The sequence below is a fragment of the Ischnura elegans genome, chromosome 2, assembly GCF_921293095.1.
Source record: "Ischnura elegans chromosome 2, ioIscEleg1.1, whole genome shotgun sequence".
NCBI lineage: Eukaryota > Metazoa > Arthropoda > Insecta > Odonata > Coenagrionidae > Ischnura > Ischnura elegans.
The window spans coordinates 112782066-112799141 of NC_060247.1; the positions used below are offsets into that span (position 1 = coordinate 112782066).

The window sequence follows — 17076 nt, forward strand, 5'->3', positions numbered from 1 at the left end:
AATTATGTGAAAACTTAATGCACAGAATCGTCAAATCCCCGTTCTAATTGGTAATAAAGGAGCCATTTCGCCCTTAATATTGGCGTGTGTGTAAAGTATTACATCATCTGTGATATCCTTACTACATCTCCCCACCTAGTCGTTGACAACCGCAGTATTTTCCCCGACCTTTCCCCCCTCCGAAATGTAACGTTGTCTCTAAAATGAAACTTAATAATGAAAAATATTTCCTCCATCTTTGAGTGTATTCATTCTCTTCCCTCCTCATATATCCAACTGTTGATTTAAAATTTATTGTCACGAGGTCGCGTATTTACCGACAAGAATGTTGAAGTTTGATTAATGTTAATGGCTTTCAGCATTTTCTTGGATATGAATGATTCAATTATGTAGGGTTTAAGTGGGAGTGTAAGAAATACCCCGCGCAATTATCTTCACATGTTAAACTGCGAAGTATTGTGGTCGCGATGTTTACGATTAGGCACATAAATAGGGGAATTGCATTATCCATGATTATTTAACTGAACTCTTACGTCTCCTCGATTCCTACCGTAAGTTTTTAGCGAACCCTTTCCCTCTAAAGCTGCACCATCATTTAAGATTTCACACTTGGATGCACTACAGTCAGAAGCATTGATTTTTTACTGCTTTCACCGGAAAAACTAATTTTGTTGACAAATTTGTCGCCGTAGTTCATTTAAACGAATGTCATTTGCTCCTGGGGACTGAGCCCAAAGTTCGTAATTTCAACACATTTCGTAATATCAAAACTTCGTATTATCGAAAAGTGCCATTTATTCAGTATAGGCTTTTCGCCGGGACCACGATTTCACTTCGTATTATCGAAAACTTCATAATATCCTGCTTCGTGTAATCGAGAGTTTACTGTATACAGTTTATAAAGTCGTTCTAAGGTCTTGGCCGAGGAGTTTCAGCTTTTGTATACATAGCAGTCAACCACTATAGTAGTCGCCGTGGATGCCGAATACCTTTTCGTCAGCCGCGGCTTCTGACCTTCCTCCGCCCCGGCGGCGTATTCGGAGTAATTGGAGTGGACCACTGCATCGCTCATACTTTCTCATATGATACTTTTATACCCAAACATACTTTCTTTATTCAAATGCCAAGGGATTACGTAAAAATTATAAGAATTTGTATAGAAATATGCAACTTTTATGTTTTATTCCTCTGTTGTGTTTAGTTTCCCTCTTGAACTAACATGAAATAGAGTCTATGGTTGATTAAACGAAGTAAGAAATAAAGAAAATGTCTTTTTTGATCTACAAAGCTAAAGCCTAGGTCTATAGTTCGTTCCCTTTGTCCACAAAAATCCACAAGTATTCAAGATCCATATACATCGTTGATATAACTTCTAATAAAACTTCCTAAGGTTCCCAAGCCTTGCAACTTCGGAAAGAAAGTACTAGTCCAGCTACACAAGTGTGTTGCGGAAGACATTTTTCTGCAGGCAGTAATACTGTAACATGGAGATGTCAAAACCTGCTGCCTGAGCATGTAGAACAATTGGTTTTTCTGCATGAGAATTTGAAAGGATTAATTATTGCTCGATATATTTACATATACAATCTTAATTGAAATTGTAAAATATCTTTATTGAGGGTTCTTATGAGCAGTTTGGATACATATATTGACGACATTATACTATAGGTTAATTCATTTTAATTGTGCTTATGGAACTGTTTAAGACACATAAATTTTCACTCATCTCCTAATTGTGATCTGATTACCATCTACATTCGTTGTTATCTTTCCCTTTTTACATTCAGCTAAGCATTCAAAATAGAAAATTCGCAAGGGGATTGAAAAAAATGAGAATATGTTGGAGCATGCATTGCTGTATTGCTTAATTCAAGAATTACCATACTCGACTCGACTCGATACTGGCGAGTAGTTTTCAAGTCGACTCGATACTCGACTCGGCTTCTAAAAGTACTACTCGCACATCCCTACATCAGAGCATTTAAAATTGTCTTTACCAAGCCTCTCTCTCAAATATTTTTCTTAATTTTCGATCGAAATTCCTGTGGCTCTTAGTCTTTAAAACCATGATTGAAGGGCAATTTCTAGCTGAAGGTGCTCTCCTGGACCCAAGTGTTTTTTGGTGCTTGGAAAGCCTTGTTGAAGCACTGCAGTACATAATTAGTTCCTTTTCTATGTTTAATGTTGAAATAGTAATTCCAAGTCGCCTGCAATTTCTTTCTTAGAACACTCACCACTTTCGCTGTCAGCAAAATTCGCATTTTGATTTTTAAATCTAAGGGCTTGCATTTCACTGCCATAATGTTGAATTGTTTGCAGTCAGACAGAAAATTTTTTAACCTAACTGCAAAGAGGTGCTTGAGGATGACAAAAGAATAAATACATACAAGAAATTAATTAAGGAGAAAATGAAGGATATTGTCGTTTAGTGAATATTTCAAAATGAATATTTGAACACCGAAGAGGGCGGAAGACATTGTAGTTTAGCATTTTAAACCCGAGATGGAGCTAGTGATCACAAAGTCAACCTTTCATACTTATGAATGCTGCAGGTGAAGAATTGAGTCATTCTTGCTAGTATGAATTTTATTTTCAAGTAAATCATTGGGTTTCAAATAGTTCCTTTGCTACCTCTCGGTAATTCAAGCTTATTGCTATATCCTGAACTCGTTACTTATGTCCTCGGAACATCACATTAAAGCTCTTTTATTTATGCTTTGACTGATGGCATTCAAACTATTTTGACGTTAATAACTATTTCATGAATCTCTCGGTTATGAAATTTTAATGCATTTTTCAGGCTACCTCGGTGATCCATTGCATATGTGGCTTTATAGCAACTCATAGGATGGATGTATCAAAATTTCCTTCACTAATGTTTTAGACGAAGGCTTTCACAACGGCCGTATGAATTATCATGCCATTGCACTAATTAGTACATATTTAGCTATTGATAGAAATTCTAATTTTCCAATCGCTGCACTTGAAAAAATTGCCATTTTGATCGACTTCTTGCTCTGAAATTCATCATTATAAATTTTTTGCTGAATTTAGTAATAAGTTGATATAGTTATACGTTTACTTTGGGTTCTGAGCCCTGTAACTGCCAGGATGCAGCCAAAAGAGCAAGGGATGCTCTGGGATTGGATTGAGCAAGTTCTATATGGGTAAAGGGTCATTAAAAAATATATGATTAAGGGAAGAATGCTTGGTAGGTGGGGCAAGGGGAGAAAGAGAATAGGATTTAGGCTGAAAGGAAAATCTTTGATTTCTATAGCAATTATTACGTCTGAACTGGACAGCACTCACATAAATGACCTTTAGAGAAGTATGTACACCGCATTCTAACCTGAGCTTTTTGGTTGAAATATAGATTTCAGTGCTGCAGTCTCCTTCATTGCCTCTGTCCGGGTAACCCTATGATTATTTTTCATCCCATACTTAAAGGTCCAGCTTCTCTCTTCCATCATCAAATTAGTGATTCCTCCAATTTCCATTAATTCATTCTTATAAACAAAATCAATGGAGAAAAAAATGAACCTAGCATTGTGTATTGTACGTAAATATGTGTTCTTGAAAACTTAGGCCTATTAAAATGTACTACAATCACTAAAATTTTCTCCACTTCTTATTAATGTCAGCTTAGAAATATATACTCCATATTTTATTTTTGTGAGTGTTTTCATGGAAAACATTACACGATCAGTACCAGGACACTGAACCATGAGCATAGGATACCTGTCACGTTTTTATTTTAAATACGTGCTGATATTATTATATGCATGAAAATTTTGCTTTATAAACGAGGTAACTGCCTGCGAGGTAATTTAACCGCGGGCTATTACATGTTAATATCAGAAAAAATGTTAGAAATGTACCTATAATTTTACTAATTACATAGAATAATACTTAAGTTCTTGAATACATACTCAAAATCAGTCCATCTTGATGAATGTTTTTATTTATTTCATTCTTTTAAATAATCCCATGGTTACTAAGAGCTTTGACCCTTACATTTGAAGGACTTGTTTGTTAAAATCACATCATTTCAGAAGAAATTCATTGTATACATTTTTGATTTGCTGGTTGTAGTGGAAAATAATGCAGGCCCGTAACTTCTTTCTTCATGGCTTCATCTCTAACAGAGTAATGGCTTGGCACATGTGTGCATTAATCACCAATCTGCAACTGACTTAGAGTAATGTTGAACAAATTTCTGTAATTTACAGAAGAATTGCAAACATGCGCACTATTGCAAAAATTTATATTGAAGTTCAATGAAAAAATTAAATTAACAAAATTTTAATGAACTAAAAAAATGTCAATTACTTGAGTAATTTTAGCTTTTTAAGTTTCTTTATTTTCTTCTTGTATTTTAACATTCAAAAATACTTCTATTTAACTTAAAGTAAATATTAATATTTTAATTTATGAAAAGTGACTTGCAACCATGTAACTAAGTAACCACAAACAACTCATAGCATGAAAGGTATGTTTTCAAATTCTAAGTTCTTTTATGTTGATTTAATATAAATTGCTTCTTGTTTTATTATTTATACATTCTAAATTATTTTAGGTCTTGATTAAAACCCTGTACGTAGATTATATCACTAATTTTTTCACATCTTTATTTACATCTTGGAAATATAAATAAATAATTTAAAAAATGGAGACCCATTGTTAAGAAACAAGCCTACTATCGAGGTGTGTTCAGAGAATAACAGGAAACAAACTTCTTGCAAATTTGGAGAGTCTGAGCGTCAGCTTTTAAAATTATGTTGGTATACATGCCCCTGAAGGATGGTACAATTTTCAGCTGTACTCTTGGTATACTTTGTTTATGGCAGCTACTAAGGGTAGACGTGTTTTTATGAGCTTGGTGAGTTTTGGCTCACACTTCATTGCGTGTTCATGATTTTTGGGAAATAAGCACTTTAAGGAAAGAAGCACTGGCACAAGTGCATAGTATTTAATGGGGACTATAATGAAGGCAACAACATTAATTCGGCTGAATAAATATTTATTTTTCATAAAACTTAAAATTCCTGTTATTTTCTGAACATACCTTCTAGGTAGATGATATCCCTATGGTTTTCTACATTGGCCGACCAACATAAAATAATCACTAGCGAAAGCAGCACTACCCTTGCTAAAGGCTCTACTTGGTATAACAGACTTCTTCTGTATGATTGAGAGTTGACTTCAGTTTGAGGATTGATTACTACCTCAGAGCAGTTTTACCTTCTCCTCTGTCTTGTGGAGAGTTTTTGGATTTTTTAATTGAAGAACATATATTTTATGATGAAGTCTCATCCTTCGTAATAAATTTTACATCTTCATAGTACAGGTTAGTGTGTGATAAATTCATTTAGGTAGTGTGTATCCTATAATCATGATTTTAATGTTATTTTATTAGACTAAATTCTTGACAGTATAAAGCAAAACTTCTCATGTGGCCTTTAATGGGTAAAAGTGCTTACAATGGGCATAGTCTTAACCTAGATTAGATATGAATTGTCGATTTACTATGTAGGGAATACTGACTCATGATGTTGATCATCTCAGGGACTATTTTGTAGGAAATGATCATGCGGAACACATCTGACCATTTCACTGGGACTATGCTGGTGTTAGAGGTGTTTTTCAGAGCAATTGAATGAAATTTTTGTAATCCTGACTGTATGATCCTTTCATTTTTCCTTGGTTCATAAAATTATTAGTCATTTGAATCAGGACTATTTTTATGTTAGGATAACATCTGCTGGTCCCTCCAGGTCAGATGATGGTATGAGATGGCAAAACTAATTATAATGAAAGTGTTTATTCCCTTTTTTGGAATTTGTGAAGTGATATTGTACCATACCATTCTTGAGCACTGTGAAGTCTACCTGCCACTCTGTGTTTTGGTTGTGTTTGAGTGTGCTAGGGAAGAGGATTTTTGATACCTGGAAAATGGCTGGTAATCGAAGTAGAGGCTGAAATAATTAATGGCTTGGAATTCCAGAGCTTAATAGGTTGTTCATTAAGTTTCTTTATAATCTTATGCTCTAAATAGTATAAACAAAGAAAATTTTATTCCACCATCAAATTCTGAATTCTCCCTTCAAGTCAACTTTTTGTGAGTAGTCCTGAGGTGAAATCTTGTTGTATTCCATTCAACAGGGAACAAAACGCACAATTTTTTATTCATTTTTTTGTAATCATTGTCCAGATGAGTAATGAGGTGCTTTTCATATTTTCTGTGTGCACACTGTAATTGTTTGATGCTGGATTCTTTCAGGAATGAATGCAAGCTCTTCTTTGGACTGGCAGTCCAAGTCATGCCAGGATTTAGATCATAATGTTCCTTCGGACGGAAGTTCAAATAGGTAAGTGCATATCTCCTTCAATTTTGATTTGTGTCTCCGAGGTCTGAAAGGCTTGTCACAGAAAGACCCTTCTGTTGCCAATCTTCATTTTCTCTGTCTCTTCCAAACTGGTATCCTTAGATGGTCATCTTTCATTTCCTTTCTTTGGTTTTACTGCACATTATGGGAATTACTCGATTTGATAAAGAATTTCTAGATGCCGTGGTGAGGTTCTAGTAATGGCATAAGCTTGTGAAATATTGCATTTTCTGCAATTGAGATAGGTTGAAAGACTTAGCAAATCTTTCCTCCTATTTTTTGAGTAATCATTGTAGACTGGGTGTGTCTATCCTTGAATAATAATGTTTTATCCATTTACCCCTTCAAAGTTGGTTGAATGGATGAAGGGCTTACACTTTTCTTCATTGAATGCTGTAACAACTTTGACATTAGAATGTGTGGGAGTTGGGGGTAGAAAAGGAGGGATGAGGCCGTGTCTATCTTTCATTAAACAGGAATTCACTGAGCCATTATGTACTTCTCTTTAAATGGTTGGCTACCACTCAGACTTTGGAATCATATAATGTGAAACTTCAAGTGCCTCAGCTTTCAATGACGAAACCTCTTTGGATATCTATGTCGGTTCTTAAAATGTTATAAATAAATTCCATGAAGATTTTGAAGCTTCGTCATGGGTACGTAATTCTTGAGTGGCTGTGGACACACAAGGTAGACATATTGATCAATTATTATATATCAAAATGAAAATTATTCCACTCTATAGACGTAGCAATGCCCGATACAACTAAATAGCACAACATGGTGCACCTATATTAACATAATGCATATTAAATATCTGAAATTCTGATTCAAATGATTTTTTCCACAAGTAGATGGTGCAAATTTCAAAGGACTGATGTAAACATGGTGTTTTGAATTTTGGTTAGACGGTTAGAAGTATGCACTCCTGCTGGAATGGCAGCAGGCCCTCGTGTATTTTCTCTTTTAAACTCTCTAATCTCTCCCTTTTCTTTCTGTCTCTTTCTGCTTGTTCTTATCTCAACTGTTTTGGGCTGCTATTATGGATGGAATAGCATTATGCTATTCTTCGATATTGCAACCGATGTTGCTATAATATAGCGTATTGCAACGCCTATGCTATTTGGTATTACGAACGGTTGCAATTCGTGTTTTTACTACACCGGAAGACGTAATTCTCAGAATAGCATAGGCCCGTTGCTATTTACTATTATGAACGGCGAATTGCAACCGATAGGGTTGCAATAATAATACGCGGTCTTCGATGCCGAGCAATTCGGTATTGCAACCCAGAAAACGTGCGCATTGCGATGTCGAATTGTTTTTCTGAGGTTAAAGTAACCTACTCAAGCATTGAAAAATGGAATAATAGCCAAAAATAAAATGATATCAGCTTTATTTTAATTAAATAATAGTAGCATAAGTGATGAATATTTAACTAGTTAAGTGATTTGGTTAGGAATTAACATTCGAGCTTAATATATGAAGCACAAGCTTGCTTCATCGACAGTACGAAAACAATAACAATTAATGCAAAGAAGTACTACCATTAGCCCAAATTTTACGTGTTTTATTCATATTTACAATTCATAATTTTATTTCATCACTTGACTTGCTACTAAAAATATCCTCAATGTAGGCTATCAGGTCGATTCTTGAAAATTTTCAAGCTTGTGTTAACACACTAACTCACCAAATATATTATAATAGTTATAGCTTTCAATGAAAACCATATATTACCATAATAATACCATATACTTTGATCAGCCGTTCATTTCCTCAATTGGACAGTATATACAAATACATGCAACGAGTCGAAATTGTTTTCCCCACTATTCGCTGCCTTCTACAATTAAAACTAAAAATTTACTAAATTATTAACACGGGCAGTCGACTTGAATTACTTGCTTGAAAACAAAGGATTTCTCCGAACACCAATAAAGTTTCCGAACAAATATGATTCACCACAAACGTTTAATGGAATATCCATGCACTACATCATTAATGCAATATATATCATGTGGAATTGAATACAAATTGTTTCCTCTATAGACAAGTAAGTTATTCACACAATTAAGTTTCAGTTTATTGGCACAGTTCAGGGTCTATCAAAAATTTCAGTGAGCACATAATAAAATCAGCTGATACGAAAACAATGATAACTGACACAACAGCACTTTCCACACGATTCACTATTGCTAGATTCACTTTTTCACAGCTGTTCCATCCATCCTCAAATTCACCATCACCTCCCTCTGCTTTTTCCAAATATGCAGCTGAAATATCGATACTATTCCATCATAATACATGAAAGCACAGCTGTGACGTTGCCACCTACTTCATTTCCTAAACAGAGAATGAACACTGAAATTAGGGAGTCATATAATATATAGATAACATTAGAAACGAAAGCTTCTAGTTCATACAGTAAAACGATATCGTCACGAGCAATACAATAAAAGTTGATACATATTAATTCTGATATGCAACAAACAGACTTCGAAGCCTAACACATTTACGAAGAAAATCAAACATATTTAGCTTTCAATGATTATTTCGCATAGCATATATCTCACGGTAAAGGACCGATCAGATATAGGTAAATCATTGAATATTTATGTCCGATAAATCATCATTATAACAACGAAATTATGACCTAACCCACCTGTCTGAAGCCATTGGGAAATTATCACAACCACAACAAACAGCTGATTTCTTAAATGAGATTTTCAAAGCGTATTATATACTTCCAAGGTTTAATATAATTTTTAAATGTAAATAAAGCAATTATTTATAATTTCAAGTCAATATTCCGTAAAATACAGAAAAATATATAAAATATCTTCTCCCTCATTGGTTACGCAAACTGTTCAGAAAGTTTTTCATACGGGAAGAGGCGGAGCTTCCAAATAGCTCGCGCAAGAAATAGCATGCTGCTATTCCGAACAAAATTATTACTACGCTTCATTCATAATACGGGGTCGTTGCTATAATGACCCGCAGAATAGCATATGCTATTTTTTGCAACGCTTATCCATAATAGCAGCCTTAGTAGCACTTGTATTTCACTTTCTCTGTGCTCTTCCATCTCCATCTTAAATTCATGTGTTTCTACGTATATCCAAGCCTTTTTTTTCCAGTTGTAATTTCAAATGCTCCTGCAATTCGAATTTTGCCCCCATGTGTTGCTGATCCTAGATCCCTCAGTATGTTTTTTAAATCTGCTTTTTTTAGTTAGTTAAGTCTCTTAGTCACTCCTGCCATTTTTAAAGTTCTACAATCTACGCAACTCTATTTTAGGTTTCCTGTGGTCTCTGTCTAGACGAGGAGTTGTGCCCTACATTTTGTGATGCCGTGCATTGAAAGTCTTAGCAGATATATTTTAACTTAAGTAAACACGAATAAAAATTTCCTCCTATCCTCAAATAAGCACAAAGTGCATAGATAATTGATAAGTATTCAGAACCGTAAATCAGAAGCGACAATGTGTAGTACTGAATGCCACTATTTCCATCACGTGACTCCCTTTTTTATTTTCTTGTCTTTAACAAGAATTGTTGTACACTATTATTCTACTCCCATCATTTTCTCCTGTCATCAAGGACAATTGTTACAATTACTAGAATCAAAATCAAATTTTCACCATTCAAATCATTTTTTTACGGTTAATAACACAAATAGCCAACAACTGAATGCGTATAATTTTCATTTCATCAATATTTTCTCATTTAATTTATAATAAATCAAATATGATTAAAACGATACAGCCGCTCTTTATTTATAAGTGGTGCAACTAAACTATAAGGTCATTGAATGTTAGGCGGTATAAAGTTCGCCGGGTCAGCTAGTTCTTGTTCTAAAATCGAGTTTACAATCACAGTTAAGAATGCTTCCTTTGCAGTGGGAGAAGCAGCCAGCCGGGGTCGTCAGAGGGGTCTGGGGCTTCTGGTGAACCCAGTCTTGTGATACCAGAGAAGAGTGCCTCCTTCTCAATACACCCAGAGCGCTTGTGCCACGATGTTTGCTGCTACTGCTTTGGGAAATTTGGCTCATTGGACACACCAATGCACTTGGCTCAGATGAAGGGGGAAGAGAAAAGGCGAACTGCCCTGGCATTAGAGGCAAATCTCCAACAGGACTCATGCCTTTGTGATGCCTGCTACCGCTACCTTGACCGCAAAGCCTCTTGTCCCTCGTACCAGCCGTACCGGAGGCAAAGTGTCTCGGGTGGCATACTGACCAAACCTCAGGTTATTATGCATGATTGAGGAGTTGTTTAGTGAATTTGATTGGTTCCTTAACATTAATTTGTTCTCATATTTTGGTCTGTGCAATTTCAATGAAAGCATATCGTCCTCAGTACAAATTTTTTCCTTAAAACGTGTGCATAGTTAGTTTTAGAATTATTTCTCAAGAATAATTTTCCCTAACACAATATCAAAAACCAATATGTGAAATACAGGAAGTGAAAGTGTAATATATGAGGAGCTTTTATATGTTTAGAGTTAATTTATAAAATGTGAAAGAGATCTACAAATTACTAATTGGTCTCTAATCTGCAGAGAAATAGCAAAATAGTATAGAGTAAAACCTCCATGTAACGAATTTGTTAAGACCTGAAAAACAATGACTTCTAATTCCTGCTTACTATGTAAATATTATTGAAAAAGATTAGTTGTAAATGTAAAATACTGCATTTTTTTCTTGATAATTCTCTCCAGAGGGGCTCTGTCATTGTTTTGGGCCCAAGTGCAGACTTCATTGTAGGGGGCTTTCAAACTTAGAGAGGTTCATTATGGGAGGTTTATTTCTTGCATTGTCCATGGGATGGGTCCAGGTTCGGGCCAATGACTTCAAAATGGGGAAGTTTCCTTAAAATTTTGCTGTATGGGGGTTCGTTGTATAGAGGTTTTACTGTATAAAGTTCCTATTGTGGCTGTGAAGCCTGATATATGTTTTTATTGTGTCAGGGAAATAGCCAAGTAAATACATTGTATTGAACTTGCAAAAAAATAATTTTCGAATCAGTAACTGAATTGTAAAGAGGGCTTCCGCGAAGTGGTGTCGATGATTGGCTGCTTTCAGGTTCTCTCCCGCATCTTTTCATCTCAGGCGACGACATATTTCGTAAACGTTCCAGTTTGCTTCTTCAGCTTCAAGAATTTCCTCCAACACCAGAATTTGATCAATCCTGGATGTCCTGATCACAAAAAGACAAAAAAGGAACACTTGGCCAGTCTGTCTACCAAAAAAAGACCCACACAGACCAGTACATACCTATATGCAAATAGGGTAGTTTCCTTCATCAAAGAAAACGATAGGCATTGATTGCAATTCGTTTCCCACTATTAGTGTATTCGTAATGTACAAATTATTTGGTTTTAGAAGTCCCAGTTTAGACGAATGTTAATGGTCAATTTTAACCTCATTTGAAAAAGGCCAAATTGGCGGCCATGCGATGCCACTCCACATGACGTCACAGTGCTGTTAAAATTGCCTAAGGTCGGAATGTTTCCTTCGTTTGATAGGGTATTAATAATCCTTATTTAAGCCAAGCGCTACCTGCTAGCAGCCTGCATAGTTCATAACCTCGCACCAAAGTGGCCTCACACAGCAGTTGCCGGAACCAGAATGACGTCACATGGCTTTTTCCCAGCATTCATACTTAAGCTGTCGCATTTTCGCGGACTTAAAAATTTTTCCATTTCATCGCATATCATAATTTAAAAATCTAAAAGGGTGAAATACTTACTCCAGGAGTAATAATCTTTCGATTTAGGCAATTTAAAAAAATAGGAAACTACCGTATTCTCTCCATCACCCACAACTAAAGAATGAGAGTGGTGCAGACACTCTTCCATTGTGCCTACTCAGTTTCGGACTCTTCATCATGCTGAGGAGAAATGCCACCTTATCAAGGCCTTCCAAAATAATGGCTTCAATGTTAAAAATATCCTCAAGGCAGCCAGAAAGATAGAAAGAAAGACATCTACGGCCCTAAAAAGGACCTCTGAGGAGCCCACATTACAAGCATTGAAAGAAATCCATATGTGCAGTACTACCTTACATGGCTGGAACCACGGACAAAATCGCGAGAATACTCAAGAGACAAAACGTGGTGACCAGATATGCCTCCATCACCAAGACAGCAGATTTACTCAGCAATAGCAAAGACGAACTACCCGAAAGCATCCATGAAGGGGTATACGAGGTGAAGTGTGATTACGGCCAGGCATACTTCGGCCGAGCGTCTAGAGCTCTTAGATGCCGCCTTCAAGAGCACCAGAGAGCCATTAAAAACGGCAGTTTTGTACCTCAGTCGTCACCGAACACTCATGGAGCGGATGGAAACAATGTAAATGTGAAAGAAGCAATAATGATCACAAATGAAAGATGCTATTATCCAATACTCATCAGAGGAGCCATCGAAGTAGAGAAACACCCAAATAATTTCAATGGAGAAGATGGCTACACACTTGCCCAGCTGTTGAAAACAAATTTTCAGTGAAAACAACAAATCGCACCAAAACGAACCGGCCTCCGGCTGAAGGAAAGGTATATAAGGAAATCACCAACTGCATCCTACACTGCAGACTTGAAGAAGCAAACTGCAACGTTTGTGGAACATGTCGTCGCCTGAGATGAACAGATTTGGGAGAGAACCTGCAAGTAGCCTATCATCAGTAACTGAATTTCTTGTACCTTTGCATAAAGTTGATCAAAAAGAGTTTCCTTCAGTCAGATCAAAGTAATGAAAACAGTTATTGACAGTCAAGGCAATGAGAAAATCTACGGCTTGGTATGTATGGAGCAAAAAATCAAGGTTGTGAATGAGAGGACAGGATAAATATAGAAAAATAATGAGTGCATGCCTAACTGAAATTTGCCTGCTGTCATAAATAAACTTAATTAACAGATTTTATGTGTATTCCAGGTATGCTGTGTTCGTGGCTGTTCGTTACCTGCTCACCATCTTGTGCGGCGCAAATGGCTGACAAGGCTGCGGCGCACAATATCTAAACTGCTGCCAATCGAATTGACTCCTGTTCCTCCCCACCAGCAGCAACCCCTGCACGCACCTCTGTGCTCGAGACATTTCTATTGCCTTGAGTATTACAGCCTCTGCGGGATTTGCAAGCGTAAATTGAGCCGCAACAACATGCATCCTGTTGGCAGGGAGGTTCATGCTCTCAATTCGGTTCTCATGGAAGATGCAATACCAGTGACCTTAACAGGAAAGATATTTTTGTGCAAAATGTGCCGCTACTACAGTGGAATACGTCTCAAGTACAGAGACAAAAGTATGCTTAGCAGTGGGCACAGGACTTTCTTCGATGGCTATCGAAAAAGGTAACCTCCATACAAAGTTAAAATATAAAATTATTATTGTGCAGTTGGCCCTTGTTTCACATTATTTTTCAGTTCTAAAGGACTGATCCAGCGAATTCCTGGATGGGAATCAGTTTTAAAAAGAATCATTGCATGTAAATTTTACTATGTTAAATCCAAAGCATGCTAGCAGCTAAATGCTAACTAAAGATGGTCGGATTGGATACCCCCGATCCAAATATCCGCGGATAACGCCCTTCACCTTATACTTTGTATCCGAATTCTTTGAAGAAATTGAATCTGAAACTGGAATTTTAAATCAATGCTTTCGTGAATGCAATGTCCTATTAGAGGGAGTAGAAAGACTTCCGATTCTCTCTTCACAAATGATGTTGCACTGTGATGCTTGTCCTACTCACGAATAATTTTGTTTTAAAACTCTTGTCAGCGTATTCAAGCAGAAATTCAGCCTTGAAAATTTTAAAGCAAAACACGACAGGCACATAGCGTGATACTTCCCTAGAGATTGAACAACAATCATGGGGATCTCAGTGGCGTAAGACAGTTACCACATTGTACATTTCATAAAACCACCCTCGGCCCTCCATCAGCCCATGCCACTAAGGTTTTTCCCTTTGCGAGACCTCACAGACCATAAACCATTATCTTCAAAGGAAAATGTCAAGTTAAGTGTGAACAATAGAAACATGTTTCATCCTTATCCCATCTCACTGACTGACCTTTTTCGATCTACTGGCTTCAATTCTCCCATTTTCTGGAGGCCAGATGCTTGGTGAGTCACCTAATGAGCCCGAAGATATCTAGATAGCTTTCAGATATTGTATGATGCGCACAAGGTTAAAAAAAATAATGAGACCTAACCGAACGCATAACTGACAGCATTTAAGTTTTTAAGCTCTAATTGATTGACACAAAGCTTTATAGTTACAACAAGGCTACTAATATTCAACATAGTCCAAACAGTGCAATTTCCGAAGAAATAAGTGTAGCATGAGTGCATTCAAACAAGACGAGATGGACTGGAAACTTAAACATAACGGAAGCTAACATAAACTGCATGTATCACATTGTTGCGCTTTCGCTTCGAAGGGAACAACGTCACATGTAAGGTCAGACATGTCCGTCCCTTGCCCCTTCGCTCTTAGCCTCGTTGCTTGAAAGACAGAGGGAGCCTGCTCCTTCCCCTCTACCACTTTGTCAGCGATCTTCGCTTACAAGCATTTCCGATTTCTTCTATCCGCCATTTAGTCCAACATTGTGCACACTCGTTTGAATTTTTTAAACTGCAGCGGCCGTATTCATAGTCGCCTACTAAGATATGGTATTCATGGATTATATTGCGTGAGCTACTACGAGCTACTAACTTAGTATGCTACTAGCCAGCTCGGCAGCCGATATTCGGTAGCAATTTGGGTTCAACCCGCTAGGCTACACTTGACAACACTGCATGACTCCTCCGCGGCGCGGAAAATTCGTAAAACTTTCAAGCAAAAGCAATTGATTCAGCAAAATGCATTGAAATTTTTACTTCATAGTGGATAATTCGATGTGATATCGCATCGCAGGCATATTTTTTGATTGCTGTACACAATAATTATGCAATACCATTGGGAAAGGGTAGATTTATGAGTAATACCGAAGCATTTGTATGTTTGAGATGCAGTTATTGTTGTACAAACGGCCGTGTATTCATTGATCATATACATTAGATATTGTTTGCACTTCCGATATTTGTTTCCATTAGTGTATGCGTGATTAGTATGGAAAAACATAACTAGCAACGTCAGTATTATACACAATTGTAATCGGAAAGCAGAGATACACCTCAATGTCGGAGTAGAAACGAAAACTTTTACAATGCAGAAATGAATCGTTAAGAAAATAACGTTAAGATAAATGTGTGAATCATACATATTCATTACGTTACAAACACCTACGTGCGAGCAATTAGTAACATATGATTGCAACTCCTCAAATGTTAGTCAAGGAAACAAAAATCTGCTTCGCTACATTTAAATATTTCAAATATTGACAGCGTGCGGAAATATACGGCATATAGTTTACTGGAGGTGGTTAATGTAAAAAACAAAGCATAATTAACGTAACTTGTTTCACTTATTTATTGCTGATCATATCACAAATAGCACTACAACGCACACTACATTTCACTTCACATTTCACGAGCTGTCTTTATGACACTTATAATCCGTACATTCCGAATCAACTGGTTCAATCAAAAGTTTGACTCACACTTAATTTAAAACACTATAACGTAACTTTAGTAAAACATGATAATCAGTTTTCCAATCACTCTGCACACACCAAAAGAATTTGCACTCGTTGACGTTCGAAAGAATTCTTCACATCTCACTTCCCACTCATCACTAATGATTTAGAATCAGTTGATGTTATTTCACATTACCATTACGTAGACAATGAAATAAATAGGCCGAAACAAATTTTTAAACCAGAAATTGTAACATCAACAAACTTCCAATCTCACTCTACTCTATCACTCGAATCGTAACCAAAACAAAAACAACAGCGCAACGAAATACGCGAAATGTAAACAATGGAGAAAGCTCACGATGAAGTGACTAGAATAAGCAATAAAATCAAACACAACTTATAGGCGTACAAACGAATGAAAATTTATAAGCGTTTGCTGTATCCCTAAAGAACAACTGCTTCAAATATGAAACATACCCCCTTCGCAAAAGCTAGTAGATACCTTTGATCGAAATGATTAAACCAGAATGGAAGAAATAAATTATTTTGTCGAAGCTCATACACTCACAAATCACTTCACTTGTCGCTTCACTCTTTACTTCATCGTCTTTATGCAATCAATTCACTTAGGGGTGCATTGAATGTACAAATTGTGTTCACTTACACTAGAAGCACAAGTTCACTGCAAGTCGTAGCTTCCTCGCAGCTACAAAAAACTTTCAGTTCCTGTCAACAATTACACTACATACGTTGCCTGCCTTACCTGAAGAATGGATTCTCGTATTCCATTATGGCACAAATGCGTAAAAACTCTATAACATTATACAAATAAAACCGGAGTTTGATCATCCACAACGGTCTGCCATATTTAGTAGCTCCCTTAGACAAGGCCGGAGGGCGACTAAGAACCGGCTACTAAGATAGTAGCATACTAAGCTTAGTAGCCCTTACTAACGATCTATGAATACTATTTTGCTAGTATGCTGCTACTTAGAACGCTACTTAGGCGTTAGTAGCTTACTAAGGAAACTATGAATACGGCCGCAGGTTTTTAACACCGATATAATTTTCAATTGCAATAATCCTCATAATAGCGTCTGAAGATGATTTT

General features: G+C 36.6%; 1 protein-coding gene across 2 annotated transcripts in view; it reads left to right on the forward strand.

The window, feature by feature from the left end:
• Positions 1-17076, forward strand: part of LOC124154430 — a 36427-nt gene that overhangs the window by 13384 nt on the left and 5967 nt on the right. For both annotated transcript variants that reach the window (XM_046528136.1, XM_046528137.1), the window contains exons 4-6: positions 6281-6368; positions 10288-10636; positions 13321-13736. In XM_046528136.1, the coding sequence (XP_046384092.1) occupies positions 6281-6368; positions 10288-10636; positions 13321-13736 (853 nt within the window). The remainder of the gene's footprint in view (positions 1-6280; positions 6369-10287; positions 10637-13320; positions 13737-17076) is intronic.